Source organism: Uranotaenia lowii, chromosome 2 (assembly GCF_029784155.1).
Source record: "Uranotaenia lowii strain MFRU-FL chromosome 2, ASM2978415v1, whole genome shotgun sequence".
Taxonomy (NCBI): domain Eukaryota; kingdom Metazoa; phylum Arthropoda; class Insecta; order Diptera; family Culicidae; genus Uranotaenia; species Uranotaenia lowii.
Genome location: NC_073692.1, coordinates 349001282 through 349022118, shown reverse-complemented (window position 1 = coordinate 349022118; position 20837 = coordinate 349001282). Strand labels below are relative to the sequence as shown.

The 20837-nt window shown below is 33.1% G+C and overlaps 2 protein-coding genes across 5 annotated transcripts in view; one reads left to right on the top strand and one right to left on the bottom strand.

Annotated features, from left to right (window-relative positions):
- The window catches only part of LOC129746534 (ras-related protein Rap-2a), a 432219-nt gene that overhangs the window by 210613 nt on the left and 200769 nt on the right, over positions 1–20837 (top strand). The gene's annotated exons all lie outside the window — the stretch shown is intronic.
- On the bottom strand, positions 16124–17190 carry LOC129746528 (trypsin 5G1-like). Its single transcript, XM_055740209.1, has 2 exons — positions 16969–17190; positions 16124–16907 (listed from the first exon to the last, which is right to left on the bottom strand). The coding sequence occupies exons 1-2, from the start codon at positions 17015–17017 to the stop codon at positions 16171–16173; spliced, it is 786 nt and encodes a 261-aa protein (XP_055596184.1). The 5' UTR covers positions 17018–17190; the 3' UTR covers positions 16124–16170.

Here is a 20837-nt window from a genome sequence, read left to right as displayed (position 1 = left end):
AGAAGTCAAAGGGGGGAAAGGAAGTAATGTTAGTAGGATATTCTTTTGGTTCAACTAGCAACCTCCCATATTTGCATACTTTAAAAATAATTTTTCACTTCCATCTGTACCGTTGAGCCGTCAACACGTACGCCGGAGCATCGTATCGTTGCTGTGTACCTGCAGGAACATTTTTACATTATTTATTTTTTCCTTACCTGTTTTTCAATCAGCACTTTTCAGTGCTAAAATTATTTCTATTTTCTTTTATTCATATTTTTCTCTTTTCTTTCCAGCATGGGGAAGTCTTCGGCCGGCTCAAGGGCCGGAAGAAAACGGATTGCTGAACCTAATCCAGGGCCATCTGCCAAAAAAGTTGAAATTTCCAATTCATTCGATGTCCTTCATAACATCGGTGATGAGGAAATATTCATATTTAATTCTGATAAGAGTACTAAGAAACCTTCTTCTTCTTATACTCTTAAAAACGAAAAGGTTCCACCAATTACGGTCACGATTCCTGACTTCAATGCCTTTCGGAAAGAAATCGTCACTTCCGTCAAGGATGTGAAGATTTCTTTTCAGATCGGTCGAAGGGGAACTGCTCGTATTTTGGCGGAATCTTTTAATGATTTTCAAAAAATTTTAAATTATTTGAATAATAAAAAACATCAATTTTTTACGTACGACACTAGAAGTGATCGTCCATTTAAAGTTGTACTTCGTGGTCTCACCGGCGATCAGACACCGGATGAGATCACATCTGAATTAAATTCTTTGTTAGGTTTTTCTCCAATTCAAGTAATTCAAATGAGGAAAAGAACCAACACGAATAATATCAGTAGTGTTGGTTTTGCTCCTGAGCTTTATTTGATCCATTTTAAAAAGGATCAAGTTAATAATTTGCAAATTCTTGAAAAGGCTCGTCTTATGTTTCATTGTCGAGTCAAATTCGAACCTTTTCGAAAATCTTCAACCAATTTCCTTCAAAATATTACGCAATGTCGTCGTTGTCAAGCTTTTTGTCACGGCACTAAAAATTGTAGAATGAATGCCAGATGCATGCTTTGCGGCTCATTCGATCATGAAAAATCTAAATGCCTTTATGGTGGTGATAAACCAAAAACAGAATTTTTCAAGTGTGCAAATTGCGCAGGTAATCATTCCTCGAATTCGCTAGACTGTCCCATCAGGGCAAAAATTATTGCTTCTAGGAAAAATCCCAAAGTTTCCAGAAAAGTTTCTTCTCCTCCTTCCTCTTTTTCGTCTTCACACGTCGGGCCGGCAAACAACCTGCCTGTTCGCATTCAGCCTCGGTCTACATTGGAATCACGGCTGGGTAATACCCGAAGTGATTTTAATGTTACCTGTGCTGAATCTGCGCCACAGACTCGTTGTTTATCGTTCTCAGAGGTGGTTGAAAATGGGTTGCCCTCTCCAGGCATAACTAATAAAAATGGGAAAAAACCAAGTCTCAACGTTCATGCGAAGGCTTGGGAAAATCCCCGAAATTCAAATACTTGTTCTTCTCTTTCATTTTCTGATCCTAACAATTTTGTTGATTTGGGTGAGATTACTGAGGAAAAAATTAAAATTTTTGCATCAAAATTTAATGGAAATGATGCAACTTATGTTGAAAGCAAATTCAATGTTTGAAGCTTTCCAAACTTCTTTTAATTATGCTAACAAAATTATTATGACTTTACGATTCCCTCATGGATCCAAATAGATGTTTAAATATTATGAATTGGAATGCTAGATCTTTGCTGGCTAACCAAGATGAATTCTTTTTATTTTTGAAAACTCAAAACATACATATTGCTGCCATCACTGAAACTTTTTTAAAGCCAGACAATAACTTAAAAAGCAATGCTTTCTTTAAAATTTTACGAAATGATCGACTTGATCGACAAGGTGGGGGTGTAGCTATTGTCATCAATAGTCGTCTCAAATTTAGACTTCTTCCTTCTTTCAATACAAAAGTCTTAGAAACAATTGGAATTGAATTAGAAACTTCTATGGGGAAAATTATAATTATTGCCGCATATTTGCCTTTTCAATGCAGCGGTGAACAGAAAAATTTTTTGAAGGGAGATTTACAAAAACTCACCAGAAATAAATCTAAATTTTTTGTTATTGGTGACTTTAATGCAAAACACCGATCTTGGAATAATATTTCATCAAATTCAAATGGGAATATTTTATTTAATGACTGCTCTGCAGGTTATTACACTGTTGAATATCCTAATGGGCATACTTGTTTCTCTTCGATTAGAAATCCTTCCACAATTGATTTGGTTCTAACGGATTTAGGCGAGCATTGTAGTCAATTAGTTACTCATGCGGACCTCGATTCAGACCACCTTCCAGTAACTTTTTCTTTATCCCAAAGTCCCATTGAAAACCCTTTAAAATCAACTTTTAACTTTCAAAAAGCTGACTGGGAGCGATATAGGAATTTTATTGAACGTAATTTGAATGTAAACGTTCCACTGAATTCAATTGAAGATATTGATTTGGCTGTAGAAAATTTGACAACTTCAATAGTCAATGCTAAAGCCGCTTCAATACCCAAAGTTAAACATAAATTTAATCAACCTTTAATTGATGATGATCTTCAGTTTTTGATACGACTGAAAAACATTCGTCGACGCCAATATCAACGTACTAGGGATCCTTATTTGAAATTTATTTATTGCGACCTTCAAAAAGAGATCAAACGTCGTTTAAATTTCATTCGTAATGAAAATTTTGCCAAAGCAGTAGAGGACATAAAACCCTACTCAAAGCCATTTTGGAAATTAACTAAAATTCTGAAAAAGCCCCAGAAGCCAATTCCTACTTTGAAAGACGGGGATAAACTTCTTTTAACGAATGCAGAAAAAGCTCAAAAATTGGCCCAACAATTTGAGTCTGCTCATGATTTTAATTTAAACGTTGTAAGTCCAATTGATGCTCAAATTTCCCTTGAATTTGATGATATTCTTTCTAAACAAAATGTATTTGAAAGTTCTTGTGAGACAAATATTGATGAACTTAAATTGATTTGCAAAAAATTTAAAAATATGAAAGCCCCAGGGGAAGATGGGATTTTCTATATTCTTATTAAAAAGTTGCCTGAAAGCACTTTAAATTTTTTAGTTAAAATCTTCAATAAATGTTTTCACTTGGCTTATTTTCCCAATAAATGGAAAAATGCCAAAGTAACTCCAATTTTAAAACCTGGAAAAAGTGCTTCAGAGCCTTCAAGTTATCGACCAATTAGTTTGCTTCCATCTTTAAGCAAACTATTTGAGAGAGTTATTTTGAATAGAATGATGATTCACATTAATCAGAATTCTATTGTCCCTGATGAACAATTTGGTTTTCGTCATGGACATTCTACTACACATCAACTTTTGAGTGTAACTAATATGATTAACGCTAGCAAATCTGAGGGTTATTCAACTGGTGTTGCTCTTCTTGATATTGAAAAAGCTTTTGACAGTGTTTGGCACAAAGGTTTAGTAGCTAAATTAGCTCGATTTGATTTTCCTGTATATCTCACCAAAATTATACAAAATTATTTGACTAGCCGAACCTTACAAGTAAGCTATCAAAATTCATGCTCTGCAAGGACACCCATTAGAGCTGGTGTCCCTCAGGGCAGTATACTTGGGCCAATCTTATACAATATTTTTACTTCTGATCTTCCTGATGTACCAGAAGGAAAAGGTAGAAGATTATTTGCTGATGATACTTTGCTTTCAGCCAAAGGTCGAAATTTACGGGTGGTACGCAGTAGATTGCAACAAAATTTAAATTCCTTTTTGAATTACTTGAAAATGTGGAAAATTTCTCCTAACGCTTCCAAAACTCAACTTATTTTATTTCCCCATAAGCCAAGAGCTCAATTTTTAAAACCTAATGAAAATCATTCCATAACTTTTAATGGGGTTTCTTTAGAATGGTCTGATCACGTGAAGTACTTGGGACTTACACTTGATCGGAATCTTACTTTTAAAAATCACATTGAAGATATTCAATCTAAGTGTAATAAATATACTAAATCTCTTTATTCTCTCATCAACAGGAAATCCAAGTTGTGTCTGCGAAATAAGTTACTTATCTACAAACAAGTGTTTCGACCAGCGATAATGTATGCAGTTCCGATTTGGTCTAGCTGCTGCGCGACGAGGAAGAAAGCCATCCAGAGGATTCAGAACAAGGTTCTGAAAATGATTTTGCGGCTTCCACCTTGGCACAGCACCGAAGATCTTCATCGGATCGCAGGCATAGAATCGATCGGAGAGATGGCCAACAACATCATCTCCAACTTCAGAGGCAAATCGATGCAGTCTTCCATCGCAGAGATTCGTTCTCTTTATAACTAGTTTAATTTTAGGATAGTGTTTAGTTTTAAGTTTAAAATATTTTTGCCATTACAGGATGTTCTCCTACATTAAATTCTTAATTGCGCTAAGCAAATTTAATTCTTACAAATAAATTTTTAATATCTAGTTAACTATAGGGCTCTGAACAGTTCATTATTGAGCTGAACACCTAATTTAATGAAAAAAATGTAATATAAATGTAATGATGAATTGATACAAATAAAGACATATTTAAAAAAAAAAAAAAAATAATAATTTTAAAATAGTCAAAAGTAGAGATGAGTTACTATCATCAGTAAATAATCATCATTCCTACACCCCCTATGCTCCTAGATATTTCCGAAGGAAACTCCTGACCCAGAGGCTTTAATTTGCAATTTGAAAGGAACACCATTTTAAATTTTATTTCATAATGCAAGGTCATTAGCCTTTCTGTTATCCCTGTGCAATTCCTTAATTCATAGAACGACTTATGCTTAAGTTTCACTCAGCTCAACAACCAATCAAATACTCAAAATGTTCAGGAGTAGTTTAATTGAATTTTAAACATCTAAAACACTTTTTATGATAAACAATTACAAAAACTTTTGAATAACTTTCGAACTAAAAATAAATTTATAAAACATATTTGTATTTATTGGTCTTTTAAGTATATCAAACAACTTTGATTTGAAATACCCGACGTTTCGACCAGTTTCCAGTGGTCTTTTTCAAGGGAACTGAAAATTTATTATTGAATTACAATTTTTTCTTCGGAGCGTTGTTAATGAGCATGTGTAGAGTTAAAAATTTGTAATTAAATAATAAATTTTCAGTTCCCTTGAAAAAGACCATTAAAACTGGTCGAAACGTTGGGTATTTCAAAACAAAGTCGTTTGATATACTTTAAAGACCGAAAAAGCGAAAATAACATCCGTTCGTAACATTTCACCTAAAATAAATTTATATATTTCATCATCTGTTAAAGCTAAAGACGTTCTTTAAATTTTTCAAATTATTTAATTTGTGTTTCTTATTTATGCTTTAACGGATGTTAAAAAAAAGTAAAAAACGATATTTCAACACAGAACGTTTTGAAAGTTCTGAGGTTAAAATTATGAATTTTCGATTGTTTTTTACTAATAATACAGCGATGGCTAAATTCAAACAAAGCAAATTTTTAATACAATCCAATGAAAGATAAAAACGGTAAAATCAATTTAACCCTTTTATGCATAGTGTGGTTTTAATACAACACTTATAAAAATCCAGATATCTCGGAAACGCGTAAATATTTTAGATTCATATATTCACAAAAAATGTTCCAAAAAGAAATTCACCCGCAGTATTTTATAACGATTTTTTTTAAATGAATATGTGGGATCAGTTGAAAATGAAGTTAATTTAATTACACTGAGCGTCAAAAACAAAAAATAAATAAAAAAAAAATTCGAAAGAAAATATTCGATTCAAAATGTCCGTTAACATTAGGTGTGCTTATAATTTCTGGAACAGACCTACAAAATATAATTCCTTACACAATGATTTAAAAAAAATAAATTCTCGATCCATTTTCAAAGTCAAATTGCTTCAACTATTTAAAGATGAATTAAATATGTAAAACAAGTCGAACAAAGCTAGCCTTAAATATTTTTTTTAATATTGTAGCGTTCATTGTCGTTTGATTTTTATCATAACCTATTCTATTAATTTAAGTTTTACTTTTTATATAATTTTTAATTTTTTTTTTCTTAAACATGAATATCTAAAAAGGAAATCCTTTTCCATTGAGCTTCACAGTGTAAATTATTTGAATGTATCGCCGCATTCCCCGCATGAGATTATAAACTTTGAGTAATGTTTTGCTCGCGTCCTGTATTAGTTATTTTGTTTTTGTTTTTTTTTATTTTCGCTGCCAGACGTGCTGATAACAGTAGCGTCCTTTACCAGGGGGCTTAATAGAGCCTTTTGATATGGGAGTGTGTGGTGAGCTGCTACATAAAAAAAATAAAAAACTATTCATAAAACATCGAATTGAGATCCAACACTTACACTTGTTTTTCTTTTTTTTTCTTTTGCAGGTTTGTGGCCACTGAATACCTTCATGAGAACCATATAACAATTCAGGTTTCTAAAACTTCTTACAATATTACTAGTTTTATAAGAATCTGATTTGTTTGAATCTGATTTGAAATTCATATATGTTGGAAAATAAATGATATCAGATGGTGAAATGTTTTCCAAACTAACGTTACTCTTAAAACATTTTCAAAAACATATTTCAGATTCTTCTGTTAGGGGGAATTCGGGTAGGCGGACACTTTCAATATTTCGAAAATAACAATGTTTGGTACAAATCTAATGATGGGTATATGTTTGCTTGAGTATTTCAACACTATAGAGACCAAGTTTGCCAATATCACAGAAAAATCTGTATTATCACAGAATTTCGAGCTAAGTTTCGTCACAGAATCACAGATCACAGATTTTTTTTTTAAATTTTCACACTATTCACAGATTTTCTAAATTTTGTACAGATTTCCAAAATTATGATTTTTTGTGTCATTTTCGACTTTATATTTCTGACTCTAATTCATAAAAATATGAAAACAAGGTAATGTAAACAGATTTTTTTTATTAAAACTGTAAGTAGTTTCCAATGTTTAGATATTTGACATGCTTTCCCAATGAACGTCATAGAAATTTGCGACACAGAAAACCGTCTGTACTCTTCCAGCTCTCGCAACACGACTCATAAAGGTTTATTAACAAATATTCAACTCATTACCGAACTGTTTACTGAACCATCTACTTTTGTTCCATCTCATTAGGTTCAAATCATAGAATTCGTAAAATATTTTTGTCAAAAACACAGATTTTTTTTTGGCAACCTTGATGAAGACTCTTTGTTGATTTACATCATGCAAACTTTTATAATAGTAACAAAACAAACCAACGCAATCTTTTGAGGGTGCACCATTTGAGGTAATTTTCGCTTCTCTCAAAATAGCCCATCACTTGCAACATTTTCGGAAGTTTGAACTGTTTCAACCGATGGCATGTTCATTAAGCTTCTCATTAACCACCTGGAGGAAAATCAGCTAATTTAAATCTAATGACTTGAGCGACATAAGTTTCTCCAGGTATTTCATATTTATCATCGGTTTGATCCTCCATATACCTTTAAAAGACCTTGGAAAGAGCCACTCTCGGTCGAAAACCTCTGAGAATCTCAAACAGGCTATAAAAACTTTTAAAAGTTAATCGCGCTTATTAAATACGGATTTCCGAAAACCACGTTGTTTTGCTAGCGAAATAACATTCTCAAACGCTCAATTCACATCAAAATTTGAAATTCTCAAACAATTTAGTAAGGTTATTCATGAGTAACAATCTCAATTCAGAGATAACGCTAAAACTAATCCCTGGTTCAGAATTCTGCTTCAGTTTTTTTTTCAAATTAATTTTACTTGTTGATTGAAATTCATTTCAGAACATTAAATTTTAACGTGTTTTTTTTTTTAATTTCTTTTTGGCCAAAGTTATTTTAATTTTATGAAGGATTAATCACCGTAATTTATATTTGTAGATTTAATTTATCGGCCTAGCGGTGAAAAGTGATGTCCAACGGTGTGTTTATAGAAGATGTTTAAAAGAAAAAATACAGTAACTCTAATTTTTTCAGAAATGGAAAATTTAGCCTTTTCTGAATCATTTTCAGGCGAAAATAAAATATTTGGTCGGTGAGTCCCCATACGTTTTGTTTTTTTGAAGATTTGTAGTCCATATTTAGAAATTTTTAGCTGTAAACTTATTCCAGTGCAATGGAGTAGTAACTTTTTTCATTGAAAATTTTTTTTTTTTATTTTTATTCAAGTTTTTGTCATACTGCAACAATGAAAAATTTCAACGCCTGGAAAAATAAGTGATTTATATTTTCAGAAAAACTCATTTTTTTTATTAATTTTTAATTTAAAATTTTATTTTATGTGATATCATTGCTTTAAATGGTGTAATCTCAATGTAACTTTAATTTATATTCGTATGTGTATATCTTGGACAACTTATTCTAGTTAAAAAAAATGATACAGGAATAAGAACAGTCAAACACCATTTGATTGGTTTCCAACAAAATATTTAAAATCTTTTCTTTTTTTTTTCAAAATTGTTCTTTCAAATATTTCCACCATATGCAGGCTCGCCCTTTGTAAAACATAAATAAAATTTTTGATGACACCACTCTTTTGAACGCATTTTTGAACTTTGTTTACCTTAGTTTAATTTTGAACATTTCCTAGCAGACCAGTTTTCAATAGAATTTATAATATTAAATTTAATTAAAAGTACTTGCACTGGAATCCGTTTATCTTTCGCTACATAACATTCATGTTGAATTTCTTTTTCCCATATTTTGGAGAATAAATTTTCTATCAATCATTTGAACTTCATTTTTGCTAAAGAATTGAAATATTGATGATATTTTGGATTTCATGATCAACAAAACGATGAAAAAGGATTTTTTTTACAAGAGAAATTTGAATTTCATCGGCGTTTTTAGACCCGATTTATGCGTTTTATTTTTTTTATGGGTTTCTATGGTTTATTCAAATCAAGGATTTCAATAATTTTTACCATAATTGATTCAAAATTATAGAAGTTATGATTGTTTTACTGTAACATTAATGCTTCATTAAGGTTCTATTTAATAATAAAGAAACAGTTCAGTGTACAGTAGAATAACTAAAATAAGTAAGGGATGAACAAAATATGATGAGTCTTACGCGCTGCAGGCTAGCTTGCTATCGATCATTTGCAATTCTTTTTCGCAATTCACAACAATTCTCTTGATTTTTGTAAATTTTAGATCGACAAAAAGTTTGAAATGCATTTTTTGGAAAAAATTCAAATTTATCGGAGTTTTAGACTAGATTCATCCATTAAATAAAGTTATTAAAAAAAAAACTATAAATTCAATTTTAAACAAAAAAAATCAAGAGATTATTTAAATAATATAGTGGGTTGGAAAGCATAGAAGCTTAGATTATTTAACCTTAACAGTAATGCTCTTTGAATAAAATGGAAGGATCACAGAGTACAGCAGGGTTACAAAAATTGGACTGGAAAATGATTAAATAAATAGGTTGAAGGAAACTTCGAGTTTTTCATGATCATTGTATCAACAGACAGTAACAAATTAAACTAGATTGAACTGCTGTAGCGATTTGCTTTGAGTCTGAAGTGCAGATGGAATTTTGAGACAATTAAATCAGGAGAAGTATAAATAATAATTTCTTTTTAAAAATTGTTTTTAACTGATCGTTTACTTTTGAATATTGATTTTCTTAATTTTTAAAAGCTTCAGTTAAGACAAACGTTTCTACTGCAGATCGAATAACGATAAGCGTTATCACAAAAAAAGAGTAGCGCTTCCTACTGTTAACTTATTTTATTAATCATTGAGCTTTTTTTTTTAATTTTTTTCTCCAGTGTTGCCGCAATCAGAAAATCTAAAGACAATGGATGCAAATAGATTCATATATGGATTCATATTATTCTAGATAATTCTAATAATTTCAGATAATTTGACCCTCTAAGACTGCTGACAAGATTTGCCAGCTAATATTTAAATTAAAGGATAAGAATATACCTTTTTAGCATATTTTTACTTTTAAACAGCTCTGTTACTAATAAAAATAAAAAAAAAGTTTTTCAAAATTTTTGATGACATTGTTGAGTTATTTGTTTAATTTAAAAGTAGTGGAAGTCAAAATTTAGATAATTAGTATCTGTGAAATTATATAACAATGAAAATATATTTATTTTTTTAAGAATTCAAATAGAAAAATTTCAAAAAAAAAATTGTATGGGGGGTCACCGACAGAATATTTTAATGTTTGGTGAAAATGAACCGGGAAAAGCTCTACTTTCAGCCCATGCAAAAATTAGCGTTACTGTATTTTTTTTCTTTAAGTCCTTCTACGAAACACACCGTGGTCCTTTTTAGTAGGGACATCTATAGATTATGAATTTTTTTATATAGGTGGATAAAAAAAAATTTCATAACCTTTAGATGTCCCTACTAAAAAAGACATCACTTTTCACCGCTAGGCCGATAAATTAAATCTACAAATATAAATTACGGTGATTAATCCTTCAAAAAATTAAAATAACTTTGATTAAATTTTAAATCAGCTAAGTTTGAAACTAAAATCTAAAACTTGGAAAGAGTTGGCGAGAATCAGATTTGGGTCACTAAATTTTAATCTATTACTTTTAATTTTAAAAATTTGATTTATTCTGAAGGGTTTCTTAAAAAAAACCTATTCTATGGTCAAATCAAACAGGCGAATTTCACCAGTTTTTTTTAGCAAATTCAAAGAATTCTTTTTTTCATTAAAGGATTCTTTATATAACTATATATAGCTTACCACTTCAAAGATTTAAGGATGTTTTTTCAAAAGTTTCTATTTTATACGAAAAACTTGTAATGTAAGAGAACTTAAAATTTCACAATCAAATTGTATAAAAAAATCTTTTTAATTTGTATTATCCAGGCATTGTTTGAGCAAAAATATAATAGGTAAATATTAATCACAAAACCCCCTTCCCCTCCCCCTCCCCCAACCCCTAAGAGGCGGTTCTTTCTTCGGCCCTGTCGGATATTCTATTGCGATTCTACCTTAGGGTGTCCGTCTTACCCGACATTCCTTAGAATATTTTTAGTTAATTTCCTCGTAAAAAAACAAACAGCGCTATCAATAGCAGCGCTGTTGTTAAGCAGAGATGCCATCCTCCAGTGCGTAAGGCGGAGCTTGGCTTCTGAGCTGACGGCCTTGAGTTCGAGCCTGTTGAACTTACGGTTTTCGGATCCTCCAAGGGAAAACGTTCTTCCGGATCAGCAGGAGAAAACTGCTACTGCTTCGGCGAAATAAAAACATTGTTTGTTTTGGTTCACCGCATGCTTTGGGTAATTCGCAATTGATGATTGCCAAACAATAGAATAGTGATGATGATGACAGTATAAATGTTTACATCACCACACGGTTAAGCGAGACTACTCAAATTAGGTTCGTGGTAACACAACAGCGTTACCAGATATTCTGGGTAGAAGTATCATTTTACTCATTGAGAAATGAGTACCTTCCCCGTCAGGGAATCCAAGTGTGAATAGTGACAAATAAGTTATCGCTAATCATACAAATAACATTGTAACGAGTAGACGAAGAATGAGAATAAAGATTAACTCTTTTTCACCACTGAAACCAGCGTTTTCAACTGAATCCCAACCGGAATAGGTTTCCGTTACATGTAATTCTACTTCAAATAAAACCAAATCTACTCTTTTAGCGAGTCGTTCAAAACACAAATTTAGAGTGCATCATACATCAATTAAAATCCACCTGAATCGATACCGTACACTATTTTCTAGGATGTAAAGATGAATCATCGGACATTTTTAATCTTCCGTTCGAGTGGCTTTCTGAAGCAGGTTTTCCAACACTCGAAACTGGATCAAATATTCTTTGATAGAAATAATATATATTGGTCATTCCATACCAAGTGACCATGATGAAAATGCAACGATCCTCTTCGATTTCGCTCAAAATCAGTAGGGTGACTTGTCATAACGTAAATAAGAAAAATCCAAAGTTTTGGGGGAATCGGACCACCCTCCCTCAAATGGCAGCCCCCCCTTTTTTGAAAATTAGGCAATTTTAGCCAGAAAAACTCTTTTTGTTTTTTTAATATCTCAAAAACGAAAAAAGCTACAGATAAGATAAGACCATCCCTATAAAGAATATATTATAAGCTATCAAATGAGGTTATAGGAAATTTTCGGCAGTGTTGCCAAACTAGAAAATTTTGCATTTTAAAACTTAAATTGCAATTATCTCAAAATGCCCCCACTTTTATTTTTGATTCGATGGCGCCAATGGATTCAGCGTGAAATTTTACATAAGAATCACTCATTCACTCAAAACAATATGAGCCGTTTCGGAGATATCAAGTTTTTAAAGATGGGAAGTTCGTGAAATTTCACCGTTACGCCAATACATCTTATAAATACGCCTCCGAAAAGATGGATCTGCTTCCGCAAATACTATAGGGTCCGGCAATTGAACTGCTACATTACTTCAACAGTAATTATTTCGTTGCACACGAAACAGTATTGAACGACCCCTCGTAGCTTTGTTTACATAGTCTTAGCTATTATTGCACAGTGGTGCAGAACATCAATCTAGCTGTACGAAATTAATAGCGCCCAGGGATGAAGAGATATACGTTTGATGTCTTCAGCAACATTGTTCAATTTTACATGGAGCATACTCTTGCATCAAAATTTTTGCCGAAGGGTCCACCGATAGCGAGATAAAAATACTTTTTTATTTTTCAAATAATGGCTTGGATGTCTTCGACAAAGTTGTTTATCTGATCTAAATACATAAGTTTTTTTGAACATGTCAAAGTCCTATCACATCACTCTCTGGAGTTACAGTCAAAGTAAAAAAAAATTCTTGAAAAAACAGATATTTAAACCTGACACGTTGAAGATTGGATAAAATGGTTCGCTGTCTTCGAAACAAAGTTGTACAAAGCCACGATCTATATTTGTCTCATATATTATAATGGTTTTGGAAGTTGCTGAAGCCCTACAGAAAGCATTTAGTGTATTTTATTGGCAATTTTGGAAGGCTAAAAGACATTAAAATTCGATTTTTCAAATAATTTAAACTCCAAAACAATTAATGGAACTAATCTATTAAATTTGGCAGAGCACTACTGTGTACTGGCAAAACCGGTTCTATTATTCATTTATGTGGTATCAATTACGAATTTAGTGCTCTACCAAATTTAAGAGATTAGTTCCATTTTTTTTTGGTTTAAATTATGTATTTGAAAAATCGAATTTTGATGTCTTTCAATCAAAAAAAATATATTTAAAAAAAACTGCAACACTTTATAAATAAATTAAATGTTTTCAACATTTCTTCTGTAAGAAAAATAGGTAATTTTTATATAAAAAGTGTATTTTCAATCGTTATTTAAAATGGAAATGGTTCCGCTTATCCTCAAACGATAATCACAAAAAGGGGGTGTTGTGAAAATGTGCACTTTTTGATGGACGAGCCTTCCAAAATGACCAATAAAATACACTAAATGCTTTCTGTAGGGCTTCAGCAACTTCTAAAACCATTATAATATATGAGACAAATATAGATCGTGGCTTGTTACAACTTTGTTTCGTAGACAGCGAACCATTTGATCCAATCTTCAACGTGTCAGGTTTAAATATCTGTTTTTACTTTGACTGTAACTCCAGAGAGTGATGTGATAGGACTTTGACATGTTCAAAAAACTTATGTATTTAGATCAGATAAACAAGTTTGTCGAAGACATCAAAGCCATTATTTGAAAAATAAAAAAGATAGCATTTTTATCTCGCTATCGGTGGACCCTTCGGCAAAAACTTTGATGCAAGAATATGCTCCATGTAAAATTAAACAATGTTGCTGAAGACATCAAACGTATATCTCTTCATCCCTAGGCGCTATTAATTTCGTACAGCTAGATTGATGTTCTGCACCACTGTGCAATAATAGCTAAGACTATGTAAACAAAGCTACGAGGGGTCGTTCAATACTGTTTCGTGTGCAACGAAATAATTACTGTTGAAGTAATGTAGCAGTTCAATTGCCGGACCCTGTAGTATATGCGGAAGCAGATCCATCTTTTCGGATGCGTATTTATAAGATGTATTGGCGTAACGGTGAAATTTCACGAACTTCCCATCTTAAAAACTTGATATCTCCGAAACGGCTCATATTGTTTTGAGTGAATGAGTGATTCTTATGTAAAATTTCACGCTGAATCCATTAGCGCCATCAAATCAAAAATAAAAGTGGGGGCATTTTGAGATAATTGCAATTTAAGTTTTAAAATGCAAAATTTTCTAGTTTGGCAACACTGCCGAAAATTTCCTATAATCTCACTTGATAGCTTATAATATATTCTTTATAGGGATGGTCTTATCTTATCTGTAGCTTTTTTCGTTTTTAAAATATTAAAAAAACAAAAACAGTTTTTTTGGCAAAAATTGCCAAATTTTCAAAAAAGGGGGGGCTGCCATTTGAGGGAGGGTGGTCCGATTCCTCCAAAACTTTGGATTTTTTTTATTAACGTTATAATTAGTCACCCTACTGATTTTGAGCGAAATCGAAGAGGATCGTTGCATTTTCATGGTCACTTGGTATGGAATGACCCATATACGAAATCGAAAATCAGATTATCACACTTGCTCGCAATATGTTCCAACAGTTGTCGGAAATGAAGTTTGTACTACTTTTTTGTGCTTTATAGGGAGCCCCAATAGGTATATTTTAGTTCAATTAAAATTCATCGCAAAAATTGGTCTTAATTGATGAAACAACTCTTCGACAGCTTTCCCGGAAACCGAAAATTGTAGGAGGAGTCGTCATTCCGATCGAAGAAGTGCCGTATCAGGTTTCGCTCCGGTCATTTTTACTGCGGATCCATCATCGGAAGCAAATGGATTCTGACTGCTGCCCATTGCGTTTCCAGTTCATCGGAACCAACAGAAACTGTCCGCATCGGGAGTTCTGACAACAGCGAGGGGGCATTGCGCATCCTCAGTACGATTTTTATGAAATAGACTACGACTTCACCTTGTTGGAGCTGAATGAGGAGATCCAGTTCACTGAAAGCTACAAGGCTATCGACCTGCCGGAACAGGATGAACCAATTGCCGATGGGTCCATGTGCCTGGTATCGGAATGGGGTAACACCCAGAACAGTGCCGACAATCGCTGGCTTTTAAGGGGAGTTTATGATCCCACCGTCAATCAGCAAAAGTGTCACGAAGCGTACCACATTTACGGCGGAGTCGCCGGTCGAATGATCTGTGCCGGGTACGAGAAAGGAGGGAAGGATGGCTGCCAGGGAGATTCCAGAGGACCACTGGTGTTCGAAGGAAAGCTGATTGGAGTTGTGTCCTGGGGCAACGGATGTGCTGAGGAAGGTTATCCGGGAGTTTATTCTCGGGTTGCTTCGGTGCGCGATTGGATCAAGGAAGTCAGTGGAATCTAAACTCGAATAGTTTTGAGATAGAGAGAGCCTAAAGCAATAATGAAAATAAAATTTTTATAATTCGTAGAACACTGACTATATTTTTCCTTCAGTGCAGATCAGAACACGGTATAGCAATTCATGGTCCCTTCGATCGATGAATACTCTGAATCATGATGGCTTAGTATTTGATTGAGCGAACCACTTTTTTTTAAGGCCCTTGTTTTAACAGTCGACGGTTGGTATTGAAATATTTTGTCAAAAGCTTCGGCCTAGCCGATTTATATCGAATTCACCTGTTATGTTGGTCATCGATGATCTTTTCTAGATCAAGTCGTGCCAGACTTCGGTGAATATAGAAGTAGCTGCGTATAGAACTCCAACCCGTTATGATTTTTTTTTAATATTCGATGGCTACTTGTCTTCACTCTTGACTAAGCGTGATAAACCACTGATATCAACCTTAAATCATTATTATAAAAAAATGTGTTTAATAACCCGAAATTAGTTGACCATATATCTTCGGTCATTTGAGTGCGGCTCTGAAAATGTTTTTCGCTTAACAGCGACCGGGGGAGTTTTGACCGGCAGACGAAGAGAAACTCATTTGAGAAACAGTCTAAATAGTGTGACGGACCGAAAGTCGTCTCAGTCAAAGCTTTCACTATGTTTGAAGATGAAACATCTTTTAAACTATGTATGTATTAATAAGGATTTTTATTTCATTGAATACTCCTGACAACCATTTTTTAACTCAGATTCCACTGACTTCCTTGATCCATTCGCGCACCGAAGCAACTCGGGAATAAACTCCCGGGTAACCTTCCTCGGCACAGCCCTTGCCCCAGGACACAACTCCGACCAGTTTACCTTCGGAAACCAATGGACCTCCGGAATCACCCTGGCATGCGTCCTTGCCTCCCTTTTCGTATCCGGCGCAGATCATTCGATCGGTAATTCCTCCATATACCGAATAGGCTTGGTCGCACTCTTTCTGGTTTACGGAAGGAACATTTGCCGCTCGAAGAATCCTGCGATTGTCGGACCAGTTCTGGGTGTTACCCCATCCGGAAACCAAGCACATGGATCCATCCTCAACTGGTTCATCCTGTTCGGGCAACTCGATGGCCTTATAACTTTCGGTGAACTTGATCTCCTCAGCCAGCTCCAACAGGGTGAAATCGTAGTCGGTAGTCATGCTGTCATATTTGGGATGCTGGATAGCCCGTTTCAATTTGACGATCTGACCACCCTGGCCATTATCGGCGCTTCCGATGCGGATGGTTTCTCCGGGGCTAGAGGAACTGGAAACGCAATGCCCAGCCGTTAGAACCCATTGGCTTCCGATGATGGATCCCCCACAGAAGTGTCCAAATTCTCGGAGCGAAACCTGGTACGGGACATCCTCAATCGGAATCTCGAAACCTCCCACAATCCTTCCGCTGCCGGATTTCCACCAAGGACGAGGACGGTGCAGTTTGTTCGGGAGAGCTGTGAGATTGAAAATTCGGGTTAGATGGCGAAAATTGAATTTTGTTCCACTATTACATACCTAATGAAGCTCCCACCAAAGCAAAAATAACTAGTGCAAACTTGAACATCGTTAAATGTCGATACGAACTGGATCTGATGAGGGAACGGATTCTCTCAATGTTATTTATACTGATTTTGTCAATGGATTACATAGAAGGTTTTAGAATTTCAAGTGTTGGAAATTCTATTTTAAGCAAACCTGTTTAGAGCAACCACTCAATAGGAAAATTTCCTAAACATCTTAAGTGCATTGGAGGGTCTACTGATAAGGTCGAAAATCTCACATACTTCATTACAATGAATTGCTCATTACTTAATTTTTATACTCTTATAAATCGAAATAGCGTGCCACACTAATCTGAGTCGATTTGAGGTCATTTCGGAGTTTCTCAAACCCTGAGGTCTAAAAAGTTTCGTATTGATCTCAAAAATTTACTTAAAAATTTTGCAAAAAATCATGAATGAGTTTGGGACCAAGACGAAGCTTTTTAGACCCCAGGGTTTTAGAAATTCCAAAATAACCCCAAATCGACTCAGTCTAGTGTTGGGTCCATTGTTATTTATACTTATCAAAGACATAAAATAATGTTAACAATATGGTTGTCTAATATTGTTTGCAGATGATTCAGACTCTTATAGTAATGATTTACCACATCGAACCGTAATAAAATCAGCGGGATGATTATTGGAAATCGCAAAATCGTAGTCTTTTAAAACTTATCTATTGGTTGTGCAACCAAAAAAGTAAGTCAAGTTAAATACCAGGGAGTATAAAGCGATGAAAATCTATATTTTATAGCTCATATCGACTTTACTTATAAGGATATTCCAATGATATAAGGAGTACTTTGACGAATAAGTAAAAATTATCTTTTTTATAATTTTTAATTTTATTATTTAAAAAAAAAAGAAAAAAAAATTAAAAAAAAAAAATAAAAAATATTACAAAAAATAAATAAAAAATAAAATAAAGTAAAAAGTTAAAAAAAAAAACAAACAAAATAAAAAATATTTTTAAAAATTTAAAAAAATAAATTAAAAAAATAAATATAAAAAAATATAAAATAAAAATAAAAAATAAGTAAATACACGACTTTCTGGTCAAAAACTATCTACGTGGAATCAGTTACAATGCAAAATTTTGGTTATGGCACTACAATATTTCTCGATGTATAACATTCTTAAACAAAACGGAAGATTGCCAAACACGAAAAATAGATTGATGACCAAACAATCTATTTTCTAAAACGGATTGAATATGTATAATGATCTACCGATGAAAACAGTTGAACTTGAATGTTTTTAAGAAACAAACTATAGAATATTTCAAACAGAGAATTCGATACAAAAATTTATCCTTAAAAGGATCCTTTCAATGTAGTGAAGATCTGAAGGATCTCTCCTTCTCCTAAAGAATCATTTAGGGTGGTGAAAGGACCCAAGTGAGCCTGTGAGACCATCACAAAAAAACCCGATTTAATACACTTGAATAGATTGTAGCCTTGCTTACGGGATATTTGGATACCTATGTCTGAGGTTGCCAGAATTTTTTCAGCACGTATCCGGGCCGGACAAAACTGGGAAATTTCATACAAAAACCTGGCAAAATGGGGGCATATGAAAAAATTGACGTCCAAAAATCCGGACAATATTCGGGCAAATTTTGTCAAAACCCAGAAATTACTTACTAACTTACTTACTTACTTACTTACTTACTTACTTACTTATTTACCTACTTACTTACTTACTTACTTACTTACTTACTTACTTACTTACTTACTTACTTACTTACTTACTTACTTACTTACTTACTTACTTACTTACTTACTTACTTACTTACTTACTTACTTACTTACTTACTTCCTTACTTACTTACTTACTTACTTACTTACTTACTTACTTACTTACTTACTTACTGACTTACTTACTTACTTACTTACTTACTTACTTACTTACTTACTTACTTACTTACTTACTTACTTACTTACTTACTTACTTAATTACTCATTTACTTACTTACTTAATTACTTACTTATTTACTTACTTACTTACTTACTTACTTACTTACTTACTTACTTACTTACTTACTTACTTACTTACTTACTTACTTACTTACTTACTTACTTACTTACAAAATCCCAGCAAAATAATGAAAAAATATAAATGTTTTCATCAAAATTTATCGACAGATTTTAAATCGTTTTTTTGACTTCCAAAAAATCTTTCATGATTATTTTTATAAAATTAGCTAAAAAATCGTTTTAGAGGCATAAATAAAAAAAAATTTACAACACAATTTGGTTTTGTTAAATTTTTTAGATAAAGTTAATAGATCTGGCAAAATCCAGGCAACGGCCAGGTCGGACTATTCCCAAATTTGGCATCAAATATCCGGGCAAACTTCTTATCATATTCCGTGCAAAAGTTCTAAATCAGAAAATTATTATTAAAGAATTTCAAACGCAATAAATCCAAAATGAATTGAAAAATTAATGATTCAATATAGTTTATAGGTTAAAAGTATTTTAAGTTATCAACAGATTTTTTCAAGTTCCCTCTTCAAGTTTATTGTGCACGTTTATTATGAAATCCATCAACTATCAAGAAGTTTTAGGACCTTCGCGATGTGTTCCAAGAGGGAGTAGCTAATCAAAACTAGAAACTGGATCCATTTCCTGTCTTCCTGGAATGCTGTCCACAGACTAATTGCTGTCGGCGTCTCATACTTATCAGGGATGGAACCTCGGAATCATCTATTGATGTTTGGTATCAGGACAACGTTAAAGCTAAGTATTCTCTTTTTTTATACAATCAGTTAATCAAAACTTGTAAACTTTAATACTACATTTTTTTCAATGTGGAGAACTATTCAAAATTTTTGTGCCACATTTATAATGTCACCAAAAAAACATTTCTTTATTTTAATAGAATGATTCAGATTTTTTCCAAACCACCAATTATTTCACCAATTCTAGTTATAAATTCAATCAGTTCTATCATGTATGGGATTATAACTTCTCCCTTTTTGGGTTTTTTTTTCTTATATCGAAACTTAACCAGGAACTGATTTATTCAATAACATGTTTAGAAATTTCAAATTTCTCTTCAATCTTTCCTTTTTCAAATGTTCAAAAGTATAAAGTAATCGATATTCATTTATATCATCATTTAATCAGAAATAGGACAAAAGTTTAATCTTAATTTTTCTGATAGAATGCGGCAAGTCGATACATGCATCTTTCAATCAAAATTGCTGAAAAATTACTATAATTATTAGTTGTGATCACATTTTCTCCATTTCCCTTGAAAAAGTCATCCAGTTTTTTTTTTCATTATTCAAATGTTATATATGATTCAGAATATCAGTTCAAATACAACTTCGAATTTTGAATTATGTGAGCAACAACTATTACAGATACGATTTACTTCAAATGTGTTTCAGTCACAATCACCTTTCAAAATGTTGTTTCTTATCTAGCTAAAATGTTTTTATAAATCATAAATTATATTTCAGGAGAAAAAGCTATCAACATAACACTAGTCAAAAGTGTTTCCTATTTTTTTTCCTTCCCCTCAACATTCCCAACCAAATTTTTTTGCAAGGATGCAGAGGTGACCTCGGTCCTTAGGCTCAGAGTTGTTCTTTTATCCCTTTCTCATTTTTCCTAACCTATCTATTGACTACTAGGACGTGGCCGGCGCCGTTATTGATGTTTAAAGAGAGAGCATCAGTTTTGTGCATTGTGAACGTGCCAATCCCAGGTTCCGTTCATTTGACCTATGAACAAAATTGATGGCCTCGGTCAATCACGGAGTAGCAACCATTGGCGACGTGGAACTTGTTCTACTGAGCCACGCCTGCGATCATAGAATCCGAAATGTATTAAC

What these genes read in the sequence shown, in the direction of transcription:
- LOC129746528 (XM_055740209.1), bottom strand. Translation starts at nt 17,017, where the DNA reads ATGTTCAAGTTTGCACTAGTTATTTTTGCTTTGGTGGGAGCTTCATTA. An exon ending in TTTGGTGGGAGCTTCATTAG is followed by an intron (nt 16,908 to 16,968) that starts GTATGTAATAGT and finishes TCAATCTCACAG; the next exon opens with CTCTCCCGAACAAACTGCAC.